Source organism: Kogia breviceps, chromosome 5 (assembly GCF_026419965.1).
Source record: "Kogia breviceps isolate mKogBre1 chromosome 5, mKogBre1 haplotype 1, whole genome shotgun sequence".
NCBI lineage: Eukaryota > Metazoa > Chordata > Mammalia > Artiodactyla > Physeteridae > Kogia > Kogia breviceps.
The window spans coordinates 5950563-5970596 of record NC_081314.1 but is presented as its reverse complement, the minus strand read 5'-3'; the positions used below and the strand labels follow the sequence as shown (position 1 = coordinate 5970596).

The 20034-nt window shown below is 38.1% G+C and overlaps 1 protein-coding gene across 9 annotated transcripts in view; it reads right to left on the bottom strand.

Moving 5' to 3' along the window:
* LOC131757030 (ceruloplasmin) overlaps positions 1 to 20034 on the bottom strand; it is a 124444-nt gene that overhangs the window by 94773 nt on the left and 9637 nt on the right. For all 9 annotated transcript variants that reach the window (XR_010840607.1, XR_010840608.1, XR_010840604.1 and 6 more), the window contains exons 3-9: positions 18515 to 18727; positions 17977 to 18150; positions 16122 to 16376; positions 14438 to 14609; positions 9826 to 9965; positions 8529 to 8666; positions 7280 to 7494 (exon numbers count right to left, since the gene is read on the bottom strand). Coding sequence is in view for 4 of the 9 variants with exons in the window: in XM_067033598.1 (XP_066889699.1) it covers positions 7280 to 7494; positions 8529 to 8666; positions 9826 to 9965; positions 14438 to 14609; positions 16122 to 16376; positions 17977 to 18150; positions 18515 to 18727 (1307 nt within the window). In the remaining 5 variants the exon portion in view is untranslated. The remainder of the gene's footprint in view (positions 1 to 7279; positions 7495 to 8528; positions 8667 to 9825; positions 9966 to 14437; positions 14610 to 16121; positions 16377 to 17976; positions 18151 to 18514; positions 18728 to 20034) is intronic.

The following is a 20034-nucleotide window of genomic DNA, read 5'->3' as shown; positions in this document are numbered from 1 at the left end:
TTAAAAAAAATAAAGGTAGAAAACCATTTTTTTCAGTAACATATTTAAAATTTTTAAATGATGGCATTACCATTTATAATAGACAAATAAAAATAAAATATCTAGGCATACACTTAAAAAAATCCAAAACCTATATAAGGGAAACTATAAAATACTCCTGAAAAACACATAAGTAGACTTGAACAAGTGGAAAGACAGATGTTCTTGTGCAGGGTTACTCAACTTTATAGTAATGGCTGTTTTTCCTAATTTAATTTGAGACAATCCCAATAAAATACTCTCAGGATTTTTTTTTTCTGGAGCCAGGTAAGTTTTTACAAGGTTCATTAGAAAGAATAAGTAAGCAAAAATGGCCATTAAAATGATGAAAAAAGTGCCTTGAGGTATGGCTACAAGTCATTTAAACACATTATAGAGGCTCTGTAATTATAAGAGTATATGCTATTGGTGCATGAATAGATAGAGAACAATGGAATAGAATAGAAAATCGAGAAATGGACTCAATTGTGTATGAAAATTTAGTATCTGATAAAGGGGAGCATTTAAATCAATGGGCTGGGGCTTCCCTGGTGGCGCAGTGGTTAAGAGTCCACCTGCCAATGCAGGGAACATGGGTTTGTGCCCTGGTCTGGGAAGATCCCACATGCCGCGGAGCGGCTGGACCTGTGAGCCATGACCACTGATCCTGCGCATCTGGAGCCTGTGCTCCACAATGGGAGAGGCCACAACAGTGAGAGGCCTGCGTACTGCAAAATAAATAAATAAATAAATGGGTTAAAGTGTGACTTTATTTAAAAAAAACTATTTATTTATTTAGGCTGCATCAGGTCTTAGTTGTGGCAGGTGGGACCTTCATTGCCACATGCAGGATCTTCGTTGCAACCAGCGGGCTCTTAGTTGCGGCATGTGGGATCTTTAGTTATGGCATGTATGTGGGATATAGTTCCCTGACCAGGGATTGAACCCAGGCCCCTGCATTGGGCGTGTGGGGTCTTAGCCACTAGACCACCAGGGAAGTCCCCTAAAGTGTGACTTCTTAATAAATGGTGTTGAGATAACTCGATAGCCATTTAGAAAAAGATAAATTTGATCTATTCCTTAACTGTACACCAGCATAAATTCTAAATGGAACAGAGACTTAAAAGTGAAAAATTAAACCTTACAAGTACTTGAAGGCAGAATGGGTGAATTCCTTTATAACCTGAGAGTTGTGAAAACTTTCTTAACTATGACTTGGAATCCATTAACAATAAAGGAAAAGATGATAGAAATAAAATTTTCACATGGTAAACAACAACATCCATAAGCAAAGTATGAAGGCAAATGATAAACTAAAATAAAAAATATTTACAACTAATATCTCGAAGACTTTCTATAACTAATATATAGAAAGCTTCTAAATCAGTGAAGAAAATAACCTTATAGAAAAATGGGATAAAGTTATGAACAATTCATGGAAAAGAAGTGAATATAGTTCTTAACGATTTGAAAAAAATGTTCAACAACTAATAATAAGAGAAACAAAAAATTAAAATTACAGAGGTACTGTTTATGTCCTATCAGACTGGTAAAATCCCCAAATTTGACAATACACTTATGAACTATAGAAAACAGATAATCTAATCTCACACCTGGTGGGAGTATAAAATGGTACAATTCCTATGGAAGGGAATTTGGCAGTATCTAGCAAAAGAGTACATGTGTTTATCCTTTGCCCCAGCAGAACCACATTTACCCCAAAGACATGTTGTCAAAATACAAAGAGACATATGAAGAAGGCTACCCATTACAATGTGACTGTAAGAGCAAAGACTGCAAAGAGTGCAAACACCTGCCAAATAGTGGACCGATTGTATAAACCAAGGCATGTCTACACCAGGGAGTAATATCCACTGTAAAAAAGAATGAGGAATATTTCCATATATTACAGTATAAAGACTTACAGATTATATTGTTAAGTGAAAAAAGAAAGAATATGAATACATACCCACATGTTTGTTTTTTAAATAAAATAAATAAAAGAATTCTTTTATTATTTAAATAAAAGAATAAGAGAGAAGAAATCGATGACATTGAAAACAGTAAATCAATAGAAAAAAATCAGTGATTTTTTGATTATTTGAAAAGATCAATAAAATCAGTCTTTAGTCAGGCTAAGAGAAAAAGAAAGAGAACACAAATTACTAATATCAGAAATGAAATATGGGATATCACTACAGATCCTATGGACATTAAAAGAATAATAAAGGAATACTATGAACAAATCTATGCCCATAAATTTGGTAACCTACATGAAATGGGTCAATTCCTTGAGAGACACAATTTGCTAAAACACACAAGAAGAAATAGACACTCTGAATAGGCCTCTATCTACTAAAGAAATTGCACCAATAGCTAGTAACCTTCCAGAACAGCCCAGAAGTGTTCATTGGTGAATTCTACAAAACATTTAAGGAAGAAATTATACCAACTCTCTTTAAATCCATCAGAGGACAAAAACAGAAAGAATACTTCTTATCTCATTCTAGCAGGCCAACATTACTCTAATACCAAGACCAGAGAAAGACATTACAAAAAAACTAGAGATGAATAACTCTAATAAATATAGATGTAAAATACCTTAAAATATTAGCAAATAGAATCTGAAATTGTATAAAAAGAACTATACCATGACCAAGTGGGATTTATCACAGGTATTCAAGCCTGGCTTAACATTCAAAAAATCAGTTAATGTGATCCATCACATCAATAGGCTAAAGAAGGAAAGTCATGTGGTCATATCAATAGATACAGAAAAAGCATTTGACAAAATCCAACACCCATTCATGATCAAAACAAACAAATAAACAAACCTCTTAGTAAAATAAGAATGGGGGAACTCCTCAACTTGATAAAGAATATCTACCAAAAAACTACTGCTAAGATAATACTTAATGGTGAGAAACTAGAAGCTTTCCCACTAAAATCAGGTACAAAACAAGGATGTCCCCTCTCATCGCTCCTTTTTGATATTATACTGGGAGTTTTAGCTAGTGCAATATGACAAGAAAAGGAAATAAAACATATACAGATTGGGAAGAAAGAAACTGTCTTTGTTCACAGATCACATGATCATCTATGTAGAAAATCCAAAAGGATTGATAAGGTAATTCCTGTAACTAACAAGCAATTATAGCGAGGTTACAGGATGCAAGGTTAATATACAAAAGTCAATCAATCTCATATATACTAGCAATGAAAAGTGGAATTTGAAATTAAAAACAGTACCATTTACATTAGCATCCTCCTAATGAAATACTTAGTTATAAATCTAAAAGAATATGTACAAGATCTTATATGAGGAAAACTAAAAACTCTGGTGAATGAAATTAAAGAACTAAATAAATGTTCATGGATAGGAAGACTCAATACTGCCAAGTTTCAGTTCTTCCCAACTTGATCTATAGATTCAATTCAGTCTGAATCAAAATCCCAGCAAATTATTTGTGGATGTCTACAAACTGATTCTAAAGTTTACTTGGAGAGGCAAAAGGCCCAAAATAGCCAACACAATATTGAAGAAAAATGAAGTTGGAGGACTGACACTCCCCAACCTCAAACATTACTATAGCACTCCAGTAATCAAGACAGTGTGGTATTGGTGAAAGAATAGATCAATAGATCAATAGCAAGAATAGAGAGCTAAGAAACAGCCACATAAATTTAGTCAACTGATCTCTGACAAAGGAGCTAAGATAGTCTTTTCAATAAATGGTGCTATAACAGATGGATATCCACATGCAAAAAAATGAATCTAGACATAGACCTTACACTCTTCATAAAAATTAACTCAAAATGGCTCATAGACCTAAATGTAAAGTGCAAAACTGTAAAACTCCTAGAAGATAACATAGGAGAAAGTCTAGATGACTTTGGATATGGCAATAGCTTTTTAGATACAACACCAAGGACATAATCTATGAAAGAAAGAATTGATAAACTGGATTTTATTAAAATTAAATTTTATGCTCTGAAGAAAATATTGTCAAGAGAATGAGAAGACAAGCCACAGACTGGGAGAAAAATATTCACAAAGGATACACCTGATAAAAGACTGTTTATCAAAACATAAAAAGAACCCTTAAAACTCAACATTAAGAAAACAACCCAATTAACAAATGGGTGAAAGACCTTAACAGACAAATGTACAGATGGCAAACAAGCATTTGAAAAGATGCTCTATGTCGCACGTCATTAAAACAACAATGAGATACCACTACACACTTATTAGAATGGCCAAAATCTGGAACATGACAACACCAAATTCTGGCAAGAATGTGGAGCAATGGGAACTCTAACATTCATTTCTGGTGGGAATGCAAAATGGTACAGCCACTGTGGAAGAAAGTTTGGCAGGTTTTTTTTTTTTTTTTTTTTTAACTAAACATACTCTTACCATATAATCCAGCAATTGGGTTCCTTGGTATTTCCCCAAAGGAAATGAAAACTATGTCTACACAAAAACCTTCATATGGATGTTTATTCATAAAGCAGCTTTATTCATAATTTCCAAAACTTGGAAGTAATCAAGATGTTCTTCAGTAGGTGAATGGATAAGCTGTAGTACGTCCAGACAATGGAGTATTATTCATCGTTAAAAAGAAATAAGCTACGGAGCCATGAAAAGACTTGGGGGAAACTTAAATGCATATCATTAAGTGAAAGAAGCCAACCTGAAAAGGCTATACATTGTATGATTCCAACTATATGACAATCTGGAAAAGGCAAAACCATGGAGAGAGTGAAAAGACCGGGTTTGCTAGGAGTTGGGGGTTGGAAGGAAAGGATAAATAGATGGAGCACAGAGGACTTTTAGGGCAGTGAAAATACTCTGTATGATACTGTAATGATGGATACATGGATCTACTCTGTTGGGGATGTTGATATTCGGGGAGGGCATGTGTGGGGGAGTAAGAGGTATACAGGAAATCTCTGAACTTTACCCTCAATTTTACTGTAAATATTAAAGTGCTCTAAAAAATAAAGTTAATAAGAATAGTAGTGAAAAATAAATAAAAGAATAAAGTTTTAAGAAGTTATCTATAGTGAGGGGATAGGTGACAGGGAAAAAACGATAGATGCTAGATTTCTTTGAATCTACTTCTTTTTGTAGATATGATGTTGGAGTCAGGCAAATGTTTTACATAATTATAAAATAATGTTACAGTTTAAAAAGCAATCCCTAAAAAATAAATACATTTAAATAAATAAATAAATCTGTGTATCCAGTGGGTGGCAAAACTCCACAGGGAGGAACTATTCCAATTGACTATAAATCTATAATTTGACTGAGCATCCTTAGTGGGATCCACTCTAAAGACAAAAAGGGCTGCAAAACTGTTTTCAGTAATTATATTGTTGGCTGTAGTCTTGTAACTGTAATCCTGAGACTGTTGTGTCTATATTGTGGGATGAAATGAGTGCATATTTATGATGGTATTATTGACAACTCAGCTTTCTCAGTGCAGTTGAAGGGAGATACAGATATAAGATCAATGAGGTTAAGTAAACAAACAAACAAAATCCATAGACCTGAATTTGAATAGAAAGTATCAGTATGAACCCATGATGAATTTTATTAAAAAACGTTTTTTTCAATTCTGCTCACTGAAAAGGCTTAGGAACAACGATTAATCCAATAGCACTGAGCACTCCTAATGCCCCGACTGTAGTTTTAAAATTAATTTCCTACTGAAAAGAACCAGGACTTTTGGGGAGAAATGACTGATTTCAGGTCTGGCTCAGAAAATGTACAATATGAACCTGAAATAGCTTTTTATTCTAGAAGTCAAAGAAGCTTCAAAGACTACTAAGTTCATGTAAAAATGAAGTCAACCTGAGCAAGTCCCCCAGTGGCAAAAAATAGGACATTTTGAGCATCATTAAGTATAATAGCAATGAATTGAAGCATACTAAATATGCTTAAATCCATGAGTTTACAATAGTACTTAAAAATAAACTATTAAAAACCTTTGAAGTATGCTAAGAGAGAACTAGTAATTCTAAAACTTGTAAATAAAGGGAAAGAATCAAGCATTTGTCATTCCCTTCTTGTATAACACATACCTCAGGGCAACCAAATAGTCCATTAAGAGACGTTTCTGTTTATATAAGTATAGTAGCTAATAAACACAGAAGGAATGATGGAATCAAAATATTACTATTGTGCAACACCTGATTAGTTTATGAACCTAGGAAATGTTTATCAGTAGCTGACAACATCCCCGACTGAGAGACAAGTATACATTATATACTCCTTGATCGAGGTACCCAGTACCACACATGAAGTAGTATTGCAAAAAATAAAAAAAGTCTAACCTGAATCTGATCAAGCTTGTAGATCTAGCCACTGATTTATAGGAAATAGAGTAAAAGAGAAAGAAACATGTTAAACGACACTACAGGAATGCAATCAGTAAAATCTAGACATGAGAACTTCTACAAGATAAAATACTTTTGCAACAGAAAAATGCAAGAAAATATCTTGAGAAACATATCAACTGATTGTAATGTGTGTAATTATTTGAGTCCCTATCCACACAACAACCTTGAAACAATTAAAGGACAAATGTTCAATTAAAATGTGAACACTGATTGGAAATTTGATGATATTAAGGAATTATGATGATGCTTTAAGATGTGATAACTGTATTGAATGCATTTTTAAAAGAATCTTTCTCTTTTAAAGATTTATACTAAAATATTTATTTTAGAGCTAAAAACAATGGTGGGATAAGGGATTTCTATTTCTAGATCAAAGGGTCATTTTCCCATTTCATTTTTTTTAACTTTATTTTATATTGGAGTATAGCCAATTAACAATGTTTGATAGTTTCAGGTGCACAGCAAAGGAACTCAGCCATACATATACATGTATCCATTCTCCCCTAAACTCCCCTCCCATCCAGGCTGCCACATAAAATATATTTTAAGCAACATTTCCTTAGTGAATGTTGAGTGACTTATTATCATTAATAGGTGATGTTTTAAAATGTGTGTGTTGAAGTCTAATGGTATCATAATAGACTTTGGATTCCAAGGAAAATCTTGTTTCCAACTCATCTTGGAACAATCATGTTAGCCAGAGAATCTCTGCACAATATAGATATAAGCCTAAGAAAAAATTATAATAAACATTAGGCGTAGAACCCTCACTGGCTCAAACCCCAGAATTTTCCTTATAATAATGATAATTCAAAGAAATTAGAAAATCATTTTCATTTTCCCTCATTGGACTTACCATTCTCCCATTTGCAAGTAAACTTCCTTTCCTGCATATTTTCATTGGCCCGATAAGCCCAGTAAATATATCTTTGGTGGGATCCACAGCAGAATAATACATCTTAGCTAGACAGACAGGATCTTTGTAAGTGGGTCCTACTTCTTTGGGGACAGTCCATTCATAGGTGAATGTTCCTTTGGGTACCACATGGGAGGCTGAAGGAGGAGGTGCACCTGTAAGAAAGGTCACACTGGAGAGGTAAATTATGCTTTCTAATGTCATCATTTGAGCCACGGAGTAGACTGCGTTTAGTCTAGGATAACCCACTTCTGTGCTCCTTTTATGAATTAGAGTGGAATCCTACCAGTGTCAGGTCACAAATGGGAGTAATTTTCTCCAGGAAGTCTCCTCTAAACCTCTGTCTGAGATTGGTGCCTGCTATAGTCTGAATGTTTATGTTTCCCCCGAATTCACATATTGGAATCCCAATGTGTAATATGATGGTGTTCGAAGTGGTGTTTAGGAGGGAATCTGGTCATGACAGTGGAGCCCTTCTGAGTGGGATTAGTGCCCAGACAAAAGAGATCCCACAGAGTTCCCTAGCCCCTTCCTCCACATGCGGATACAAGAAGTCTGAGACCCAGAATAGGGTCTTCATTTGTCAGCCTTGACATACAAAAATACCTAAATACTTTCATGTAATGGAATATTTTGTATCACTGAAATTATATTTATAAAATGTTTATAGTGCTAAGAAAGCAAACTCCGGGTATAAAATTATAGTGATAAGTATATTTATATTCTATGATCTCAAACACATGTAATTATTATTTACACAGATCAAAGAATAGAGGACATACAAAAATATAATAGTGGTTGTCTATAGAACTATGGATAATATTTTTGGCTATACCTTTTTATATTTTTTAAATATTCGAAAATGTACATCTAATCTTATAATTGCAAGAATATTTTTCAAATTTAACAATCACCCAAACAGAACTCTGGAAATGTATAACGGATGCAATCCAAATAAGTTACTAGCAGCATTGTCAATAATCATCCAATTAAGGTAGGACAAAATTCCACAAACATATTGGAAATGGTAGGAAGAGATTTACTTGCTTCCTGGCATGATTCTGAGAACGGTATATGAGAAGTTTCCTCAGAAGTTCCTGCCTTTGGTTTTTGCAGGACAATTTTCCCGGGGGTGACAAGCACAATAGGTTATTAAACATTATTGTTTAGTTACAGAGTGTGTACTCACTTCTGCTTGCGTTGTAGTACGTGCCCTCGTTGCTTTTATCGACTCTCACCCCGATCGGCTCAATACTGAGGGGGTGCGTTCCTTTGTTATGGAAGGTGACCCTGATGGTGTCTCCCACCTCTGCCGAAATGACAGGACCTAGGGACAAAGAGAGAATTATTCTCCTCCCTGATATACAGCATACAGAATGCATAAGACAGTTGTTTTCTTTGCCTTGTCCTCCGGCAAGAACCACTGGAGGCAACATGCTCATTGTTGCAAATGGAAAGCTTGGTTTTTAAAAAGTCCATTATCAATTTGACATGTGGAGGCCAGAAAAAGATGAGAGGGGCTTTCTTAGTTAACTTCAGGTAATGAAATTTGTTACCATTTTATCCAAGTCAGTTCACAAGCTTCATACGTCTATAAAATACTATTCAGAGTATCCACACTATCCTCACCTATTTTTCTGTGGACCAGATGTGTGTTATTTGTCCAAAGAGTCAGGAGAATACCATAAACCTTGACCACCCAAAGGGGGTAAGTTAAATTGTCTTGGCTGTGAAAAGTAACACCACTGTTGCGGATTTCCCATCACCAAAGTCAATATTATTACTAAATATAGAACAAACACACAGAAATATAGTACAAAAATATTTTATGTAATATATAAAATGATACTTATGGAGATCTTCTTATGTGCTCTTCTGAGTGTTTATGCGAATTAACTCATTTAATCCTCACAACAGCTTTATGAAGTAGGAACTATTGTTATTATTGTTCCCACTTTGCAGAAAGGGAACAGGCACAGAAAGTTGAGTACTTTCAAAGGTAACACAACTAATAGGTGAAGAGTGAGGACAGTCTGAATCCACTCACTTGCTATCCTGCCCAAGTGCCTGAGCAAGAACAGGTCTCTGGGCTCTGCCTGGGGGCAGCCTAGAGAGGCTCTAAAACAAACCCAACCTGTCTCATTAGTAGCTGAATTTTATTTCTAAGGGAACGTACATTTGGCTAAAAGCGAAAACTAACAGCTTCACTGTCTATTTAAACAAAGTCACACAAACCCCTTACCTCTTTGAAGAAAAAAAATATTAATCATTTGAAGTCAGCCTGGCTTTTAATGATGAAGATTTACTATGGGTAATTTACATTTGGAAAAGTAATTAGCTGCTGCATTTTTCTGATGATTCCTCTTCCACGTCCATAGTTTATAGGTAGAAATCATGCCACAGGTTCTGAAGCTTCTGTTCTTTCTGAGGTTGATTGTAGCTCAAGGGAAGAGCACATTAGTCATATGTATTCTGCACAGACTCACCCAGGATGCCAAGATGTTCCTCTTCAGGGCCTCTCTCCTTGCGATTTGTAAAGGAGGCATCTGTGTACTCACGATAAACCAGCTTTTTATATGAGCCTCCAATTCGTGTAGAACCACGTTCAAAAAATACCTCTGAATCACTGCCAAAAGAAAAAAGGTTTAATTCTGGAGTTGAAAGCAGAACAGAGCCAGGTCGTCATATAGGATACTAACTGAAGAGGAAAATTATGACCTGTGCTTAGTAATTACCCATTATTTACCAAATACTCCTCAGAGGAGCAGATTGAACTAGGCACCTTGTAGAAGCATGTTCAGTTAAGGGGTGGAGACACATGGCATAGAGATCTTATTTTTTCAAGCGAAGTGAAAAAAATTTCAAGAGGGTCCATGTCAACCCCTGACAGTTAATCGATTGCCCTGCAATAGAATCTTTTTAATAAAGTATGAAATGTCTAAAAATACAGTAACTGTTGTTTGTTGCTTATTAGCCTTCAGAAGCTTTCATTTATTGTCTGAAACTCACATGACAATGCAACAAGGTTCGTATTATCCTCCCCAGTTTACAGTAATCTGCATTTCTGTCAATAGTCTTCCTTAATTGCTTCAGGATTTTCATTACCTCCTTTTTGAACTCGGTGTCTGTTAGACTGAAGAGGTCTGTTTCATTGTTTGTTCCTTCAGAGGAATTCTCTTGGTCTTTTAACTGGGAGTGGTTCCTCTGCTTCTTCATTTGCTTGTATTTCTCTTACTCTGTGAGTTTAGGAGCAACAGTTATCTACCGTAGTCTTGGAAGGTTATTTATATGCGGGAGTATCCCTGCGTAGCTCGTGTGGTTTTACTGTTTTCTGGCGTGAGGGCCACTTTTAGTTGGGAAGCCTTCTACCGCTTTCCTCAGCAGGTGCTGGCCCTTATCCCCTGGATAGAGGGTGTGCAGCTGTGGTGACGGGCGTGCCCTCGGCGGAGGCAGCGATTGGCTCCCGGTTCTCTCAGGGGCGGAGGCTCAGCCCGCCCCCACCCCTGGAGCTCGCGTAGGCAGCGTCCTGTTGCCTGAGAGCGCATGCTCGGGGTAAAGACGGTCCTTTGGCAGTCCTGCCCCTCCCCCCGCGCAACCCAATGCAATGGCACCCTGCCTTCAGGCTGTCTTCGCGCAGCCAGCGCCAGTCCTCTCCCCGGGTCTAACCTCCCAAGCCTGAGCTTCAGCCGCCAGCCCCCACCCACACCGGTGGCCGAGTGCCTCAGGCTGGGGAGCTCAGCGTGGAGGTACCAACCCTTCCTGCAGGTTTCTCTCCATTTTACCTTCCGCAAACTGGTTGCTGAGCTCTCCTCCGAGGCTCCGAAGCTCCCCCTCTGTCCTGGCTCATCTCCCCGCCAGTCAGGGGGCTTGCCAGGTTGTAGAAACCTTTCTTCTTCCACAGCTCCCTCCCAGGGGCACAGGTCCTGTCCCAATTCCTTTCTCTCTCTTTTTTTTCTTTTTTCTTTTGTCCTACCCAGGCACGTGGAGATTTTCTTGCCCTTTCAGAAGTCTGAGGTCTTCTGCCGGCATTCAGTAGATGTTCTGTGAGAATCGTTCCACATGTAGATGGGGTTTTTTGTTGTTTTTTTGCCGTACGCAGCGCTCTCACTGTCGTGGCCTCTCCCATTGCGGAGCACAGGCTCCGGACGCGCAGGCGCAGCGGCCACGGCTCACGGGCCCAGCTGCTCCGCGGCACGTGGGATCTTCCCGGACCGGGGCACGAACCCGTGTCCCCTGCATCGGCAGGCGGACTCTCAACCACTGCGCCACCCGGAAAGCCTGAATGCTTCATTTTTTTTTATTTTTTATTTTTGCGTTACGCGGGCCTCTCACTGTTGTGGCCTCTCCCGTTGCGGAGCACAGGCTCCGGACGCGCAGGCGCAGCGGCCACGGCTCACGGGCCCAGCCGCTCCGCGGCACGTGGGATCCTCCCGGACCGGGACACAAACCCGTGTCCCCTGCATCGGCAGGCGGACCCCCAACCACTGCGCCACCAGGGAAGCCCTAGATGTATTTTTTGATGTATTTCTGGGAGGAGGTGAGCGCCACGTCCTACTCCTCTGCCATCTGCTCCCCATTCTCCCCATTTTATAAATGAAAAAAATGAAATCTCGGAAAGGCATTTGATTTGCCAAAGCCACCCCATTCATCTCTTCTCCCATTTGACAAATGCATGGAACATCTGCTCTTTACCAGGAACCCTGCTGATGACATACCCATAAGCAAGCTGGACCCGTCCCTGTCCACATGGACTTTACATCTGTCCCAGAAGAGAGACTACAAATCAATCAATATAATAACATGTAATAAGCACAGAGTGTTATGAAACATTTCTCCTGGGGTTGGGGAGAGGCCCCAAAGGCTTTCCAGAGGAAGAGTTTCTTTTTTTTTTTTTTATTTTTTTTAACATCTTTATTGGAGTATAATTGTTTTACAATAGTGTGTTAGTTTTCCCTCTACAACAAACTAAATCAGTTATACATACACACATGCTCCCACATCCAGAGGAAGAGTTTCTTTAAAATTATCTAGAGGAGAAGTGGAGTTAAAATGATGGAATATGTGTGTGGAGAGAATGGGGCGGGTATTTGCAAAGAGGAAACAGCCTGTGGGAAGGCTCAGAGAAGACAGCAAGCATGGCTTCTCTTATAAACTAGGGCAGGAGCATAGCAGGCAGGGTAGGGAGATGGGTTAGCAGCCTGCTTTTAAAATCTCAGTGAGAAGTAGTGATGACTTCAGAGGTATTAGCAAAGAGGTTGGAGAGAAGCAAACAACTTTCCGAGATATTTAGGATATAATGAGGCAGCATTTGATGAGGCGAGAAGGAGGGATTTGTGAAGGAGGGAGGGAGTCGAGGGTGGTGCTCAGGCTTTGGGCTTGAGCGATGGATGGATGGATGGCGATACCATTCATGCAGAGAGGGAAACTCAGATTTGTGGGGAAGACAATGGGTTCCGACTTGGACGTATTGATTTGGAGGAGCCTCATCCAAGTGGAGTGTCCACTAAGCAGTTCAAAATGCACATCTGCAATTTATAAGAGCCTTCCGGGCTGGAGATACAGCTTTGGGAGTCATTGCAACTGAATGTCAGTGTGGGGGGACTTAAATCTCTGCTTCAGTAGTCACCAGCTTGGGCAGTCAGGCCCAGCTATTGACCTGTTGTTTGCCGTTGAGTGAATCACTTAACCTTTCCAAGTAGATGCGTGGCAAACGAGGCTTCTCTAAAGAGGTGATGTTTGGGCAGAGCCTTGGAGCAGGGGTGTGGCATAATCTCACTGACATTTCTGAAAGATAGCTTTGGCTGTTTTATGAGGAATGTACAGTAGGAAAGGAAGACGGAGGCAGAAAGAACGGCTGGGGAACCGTGGGAGTCATCAGATATGTACCAAAGGTCGCTTGTATGCATCAAAGGACACTATCAAGAGAGTGAAAAGCAAACCTACAGAATAAGGGGAAATACTTGCAAAGCAGATATATCTGATAAGGGATTAATATCCAAAACATTAAAAGAACTCTTATAACTTAACAACAACAAAAAAACCCAAATAACCCAATTAAGAAATGGGCAAAGGTCTTGAACAGACATTTCTCCAAATTGCCAACAAGAACATGAAAAGATGCTCAGAATCACTAAGCGTCAGGGAAATGCAAATCAGAACCACAATTAGATACCTCTTTGCACCTGTTAAGATGGCTATTTTTTTTAAAAAATGGAAAATAAATGTTGGCAATTAGAAGAGAAATTAGAACCCTTGTACATTGCTGGTGGGAATGTAAAATGGTGAAGCTGCTGTGGAAAACCATATGGTGGTTCCTCAAAAAATTAAAAATAGAATTATCATATGATCAAACAATTCTACTCCTAGATGTATACCCAAAAGAACTGAAAGCAGAGACCTAAACATATACTTGTACTCCAGTGTTCATAGTGGCATTATTCACAACAGCCGAAAGGTAGAAGCAACCCAGATGTCCATCAACAGATAGAGAGATAAATCAAACATGGTATATGAATACAGTGGAATATTATTCAGCCTTAAAGAGGAATGAAATTCTGATACATGCTACAACATGGATGAACCTTGAAAACGTTATACTAAATAAACTAAGCCAAACAAAAAAGGACAAATATTACATGATTCTACTTGCATAAGGTGCCTAGAATAGGCAAATTCATAGAGATCTGAAAGTAGAATAGAAGTTATCAGGGGATGGGGAATTTTTGTTTAGTGGACACAGCATTTCTGCTTGGAATGATGAAAAAGTTCTGGGAATGGACGGTGCTGATGAGTATACAACCTTGTGAATGTACTTAATGCTGCTGGATTTTACAATGATATGTTTTCAGAAATGGAAAGCAAATGAACTGATCTTTTTGCTTTTTTTCATGGACACAGAAGTCCTATTTCATGGACTTTTTCATGGACTCAGAAGTCCTATTTCTCAAACTTGGACTCACTACCAAACCTTAATAAATATTTAGCAGTCTAGTTACTCAATTTCAGGTACCAATTAAAATTTTAATCACTGAGTCAGCCTTTTATGATTTTTTTTGGGGGGAGGCATATTTTGAAATAGTTTCTTTTTTTCTGAATTACCTTCCAGGTGCTGTTAAGTTTTCTTCGGTGAAGGTGTCTATGCCGGAGGGTGCATAGTTCCAGATGATTTCCTCAGCAGCGATGTAGTAGTGTCTAACATGTTTGCCACGGATATCGTTCTCAGATGAAGGCTTCTTACAGTCTTGTACCCAGAAAAAGGCCTGCAAACCAGCTGAAAACCACACAGGAGGAGACACTGGTTAATGAAGCCAATGTTTGTCTCTCCTATTGCCTTGTAAATGCTGCTGGTGAAATGACAGATGGAAACTAAAGAAATAGATAGCTAGAAACAATACTATAAACTAGAGTAACCAGTTGTATATAAATCACTCATGGAAAATTCAAGCAGTCAAAAAAAATTCTCTATATGGCACAGAGAAGTGATATTACTAGTGTTTTCAAAAATGTAGAACCAGTTTCTGTGGGGTTTCGCTTAGGAAGTCTTTTGATGAGAAAGAAAAGAAAAAGGACACATTAATAGGTAAGTGATGTGGGGAGAAATGAACTTTCACCATTTAATTTCACTTTTTTTGGGGGGGGGCCAGGCCACGTGGCTTGTGGAATCTTAGTTCCTGGACCAGGAATTGAATCTGCGCCCTTGGCAATGAAAATGCAGAGTCCTAACTACCAGACCGCCAGGGAATTCCCTCGCTGTTTTATTTTATCAGTGAGTCAGCATTGAAATAAATAATGCTCTAATGAGAAAAAATAGATACGTGATGAAGAGATGCTCTGCCATATTTTAGAGGATCTGGTGGGGTGGAGGAGGAGGAATACGAAGAGCATGTATTATTATAGTTCTCTTAGATAAAATGGTTATGCACCTGCTGTGCTGGGCCTTCTGCTCCCATGATCACATCTGATGAATAAGAACATGTTTGAAAGTCAAAGTAACATACTCAAAGACCCAGATTAAACTGAATTTCTTCAGAAGACCAATATTGCAAACTAATATTTTTCAAGAACTGGGGATATTGTATTGCCTTATATTAAAGAGATGGAGGAGAGATTTAGCATGTTAAACTAAGGAATATGGGCTTCCCTGGCGGCGCAGTGGTTGAGAGTCCGCCTGCCGATGCAGGGGACGCAGGTTCGTGCCCCGGTCCAGGAGGATCCCACGTGCCGCGCAGCGGCTGGGCCCGTGAGCCGTGGCCGCTGCGCCTGCGCGTCCGGAGCCTGCGCTCCGCAACGGGAGAGGCCACAACAGTAAGGGGCCCGCGTACTGCAAAAAGCAAACAAACAAAAACTAAGGAATAGCTGGACTCAAATAAAGGACAAAGTTGGTTATATTTAATAGAACAAGTCAAAAAAAAACACCAAGCTACTTTTCAGCACAATATACAAATCTTCTGGTATTTAAAATATTGTGTATTTTACAAATCTGGGAAGCTGTATATAGTATTATACTTTTAGGGTAGGACTATACCTCAGGGCTAATTTTTTCTTTTCCAAAAATTAACATATTTTCAATTTTTAATTACTCCAGTCTTTCAGTGTTTTTAAAAAATTACATTATGATGCATACTGTCAGAGGAATAAAATTAAGTTACCAGTTCAAAGCTCAGATCATTCCAAAGTTATTTAGCTTTTAGATTCTGATTTTCAATAATCACCCCATTAATAGTGTAACTGAGACATGACTCTTTTCTCAACTGACAGCTAATTTCAGTTAAAGATGCCTTACCTTTCAGATGGTTTAGATTCTGACAGCTAAGCATCCATTCTCCAGGGTTCTGGGCCACCATAAAAGCATCAAAGAGGGTAGCAGGAAAGAGATTGATTGTATCAACACGGTAGTTCTTATTAGTCAACGTTTGCCCGTGGAAGAAAGCTGCATGCACATCAACTTCATTACCCATACCAAAAAGATACCATTTTACTCTGTCCTCAGCACACATGGAGAGTCCTGGGAGACTTCCAAAAGCATATCCATTCACAGCTGTAAGTCAAGAGCAGAGATTGTGACTAACAGACATTGGTGACTGGGATATTGATAGTTACCTCTAAATAAAATCAGTTCGGGATTGAAAATGCCTGGCACACATGCTGCTATTCTTCCCTCCTCTACCCACATCAGACATTGTTAATCAAGCACAGTACTCTTTCATTCTGGACCTGAATTCAGCCTCAAGATTTTTGTCAACACACAATATTAGCACATGAACACAACACTGAAGATGAAATCTATTTGCTCTCTTTGTTATAAACTCTACACCTTGGTATGCTCATGTGTATATTTGTAAATACAAATGTGTACATATATACATACATATCTATAAATGGGCACACATATAGTAAATAGAAAAAACACTGAAGTTTATTTAGGAATCAATCATGTATCATGTTGTTGGTGGTATGGATGATGTCAATGTTTTTTGTTATTGTTTATCAGAACTTTTCCAATTTTCTACAGTGAATGTGAATTGCTTTTGTAATAAGAACACAAGGGAAGCTTTTTTTTTAAAGGTTGAAAGACAAAATTGGAAGAAATGTGAAGGAGGAAAGAAGAAATGCAGGGGAAGGACAATAGGAACAAGTGACCAGAGCCACAAAGACCTAAGAGGTCAAAAGCAGGATAGCCTGATTCTTCAAAGAAACTAAGGGTCACTGCTCAAACTGAGAGGTCCTAGAGTTAAGGTAGAAATCAGTTCTGGGAAGTATTGCGAGGTAACCAGATGCAACAGGGATACCAAACCAGACTTAGCCAGACTAGAAGTTTGAGTCTCTAACACCTGTTTTGGTTAGCACATAACAGAGGCTGGATTAAAATATGGAAAGTGGATCTTTCAGCCAGAAATAAGAAAAAGTTGGAAATAAAAATCTGTACTTTGTTAATTAGTTAATTTTTCTTCTTTGATAGTACAGTTATTTTTGTGTCCTCAGTTTCTGAGTAAGGGTTATTTTTAAGAAGCTAAACACAAACTAACAAAAATCTATACTTATTGGTTTAGTTCATATTAAGGGTTTTGATTTTTTATGCAAATTCTGAGTGATAGACTACTATCTTACTAACCCCATTATTTTGTGTCTGAGAATCAAGGAGAAGCCCAGGCAGTAAAGAAAGCATTTTTAGAAGAAATAAAGTGAACTAAAATATAGGAAAAATTGATGTAAGGTTGGGGGGGTGAAGAACAATATATATGTAAAAGAAATACCTTTTAGAACTAGTGGTTTGAACTATTTTCTTAATTATAGTGCAATACTTTACAATACCATTTAACAATTTTAGGCTGCCTCAAATAATTTTTAGAATGAGTTGGGAGAATAAAAATATACAAATATAACATGCATATACATTTAACCGTAATTGATAACGTTTTATCCTTATTGGTTTGGAAACAATTTGATGTATCCAGCTTTACTGGCTCAGAGTTTTGATTGGACCTGTTTAGCTGAATATCAAGTTGCACATCCAATATGCTTTGTTACCAAGGACTTAGATTAGAAACACACTACTTATTCATGTGAGGGAATAAGAGTAGCAGAATTAATGGACCGAGAAAAATACGATAAAGTTAACAGATCTTGTGTAATCTTACAATACATTCTGTTACTCTCCTGGAAGTCTTCATTGTCTTTGTCAACCTTCTCTGGTTCAGAGCAGTAGATCTTAATGTTGTCTTCTAGGTACCAGCTGAGATTTTCATCCACAACAGAAAACATCACCACAAATTCTTTGTCAATATTTTTTTCTTTTTCTTTATCCAGAGAATCTGAAGTGAAAATTGCTATTTCAGTAGAACTTAATTTTTAGCATGAATTTTAGCATGTGATTTATAGTTTAAAAACATTTTTATATTTATTTTCCGAATAAACCAGAAATCTAAACCAGTCACTTCTGTTTTATAGACTTGGAAACATTTAGGGAATTTACATTTAGTAACCTGGATATTGTTCCATGTATCCATTTTTCTCCTTACCCTTCCCTGCTCTTCCTTTCCTTTTCTTCTAGACTCACTGCCTCTCTACCTTACCTACTCAATGATAACGCATAAGACTTAAAGTATTTTTAAAAAAACAAACCTCCCTCTCTACTGTCTTTGGTCATTTATTGTGAATAATAATGAGAAAATGTACCATTTTTGCAGTGTATTAAAGGTCCAATGAGTCCTGCGGCGATGTCTCTTGGAGCATCAATGTGGGAATGGTAAATCCTGGTCACACAATTGCTGTCTTCCTCACCAGGACCTTGTTCTGGGTCGGCATGCAATATGTACATACACTGTTCACCTGGCTGCACTTTGTCGTCTGCTTTTTGAAAACCTGTGGTGTTATCAGGGTAGATGGCCCCTAGGAAATGACACGCAATGAAATTACAAATTGAATGTGTTTGAGCTTAAATGAGAAAACAGATGGTCTATTAATTCATTCAGCAAACATTTATTCAACATCTAGTATGTAACCCCTCGGGAACGCAGTAGTGCTCTATTTGAGCACAGAAGAATGAAAGGCAAATGGCTACAGGGTCTGGAAGTTTCACAGAAAATGTTATCATTTTTTATACTAGACTGAGCCTTCAAGGAGCAGGAATAGATATGTCAGCAGCGTAATGACTGTTGGTTTGCAATTTAAAGAACCACTTTTGCCCTGGGGTTATGGTATGGAAGTAAGAGCAAAATGGCTGCTTTCTCCTATCACTTGAAGCTTCTTGTATGATATCAGATGTTTGCCTGTGAAGTAACCATGGGATTGTTTAATTTTGTAAATTTCCAAACATATGCAAAAGTTGAGAGAATAATATAATGAACTTCCATGTGCCCAACAACCCAGCTTTAACAATGATAACTCAAGGCCAATCTTAATTTTTTTTTTTTTTTTTTTTTTTTTTTTTTGCGGTACGCGGGCCTCTCACTGTCGCGGCCTCTCCCGTTGAGGAGCACAGGCTCCGGACGCGCAGGCCCAGCGGCCACAGCCCACAGGCCCAGCCGCTCCGCGGCACGTGGGATCCTCCCGGACCGGGGCACGAACCCGCGTCCCCTCCATCTGCAGGCGGACTCTCAACCACTGCGCCACCAGGGAAGCCCATCAAGGCCAATCTTGTTTCATCTCTACCCTCACCCACTCCTAACAGTGAATTAGTCATCATCAGTGAATTATTCTAAAGCAAGTCTCTGACATCATTTCATTTCATTCATAAATAATTGAGTATGTATCTCTAAAAGAACTCTTTTTTCTTCTAACATATCTACAATACAATGATCATACCTTAGAAATGATGAAAACCATAGTATACCATGAAATTGTAAAAGATAAATAAGATGGCAGTCAGCTTTTATGCTATGAATGTAATTGTTTGGTTTAGAAAAACAAATTTAAAAATATAGAAGATCAAAACATTCACCCTGTAAAGCAATACCTCTTTCAAACAGAAAACCAATCATTAATTAAAACTAATTTCATCCTAATTTCCAAACTTGATCCTTATCATTTCAATGAACATGGCCTCAGCATTTTTGCCTATGATAGTAGCTGACATTTATTGAGCTATTATTGTGTACTCTCATTGTCCCTATTTTATAGATGAGAAAACTGAAGCACAGAGAATTTAAGTTAACTTGTCCAAGGTCATTCAGTCAATAAAAGGCAACGCTGCACTC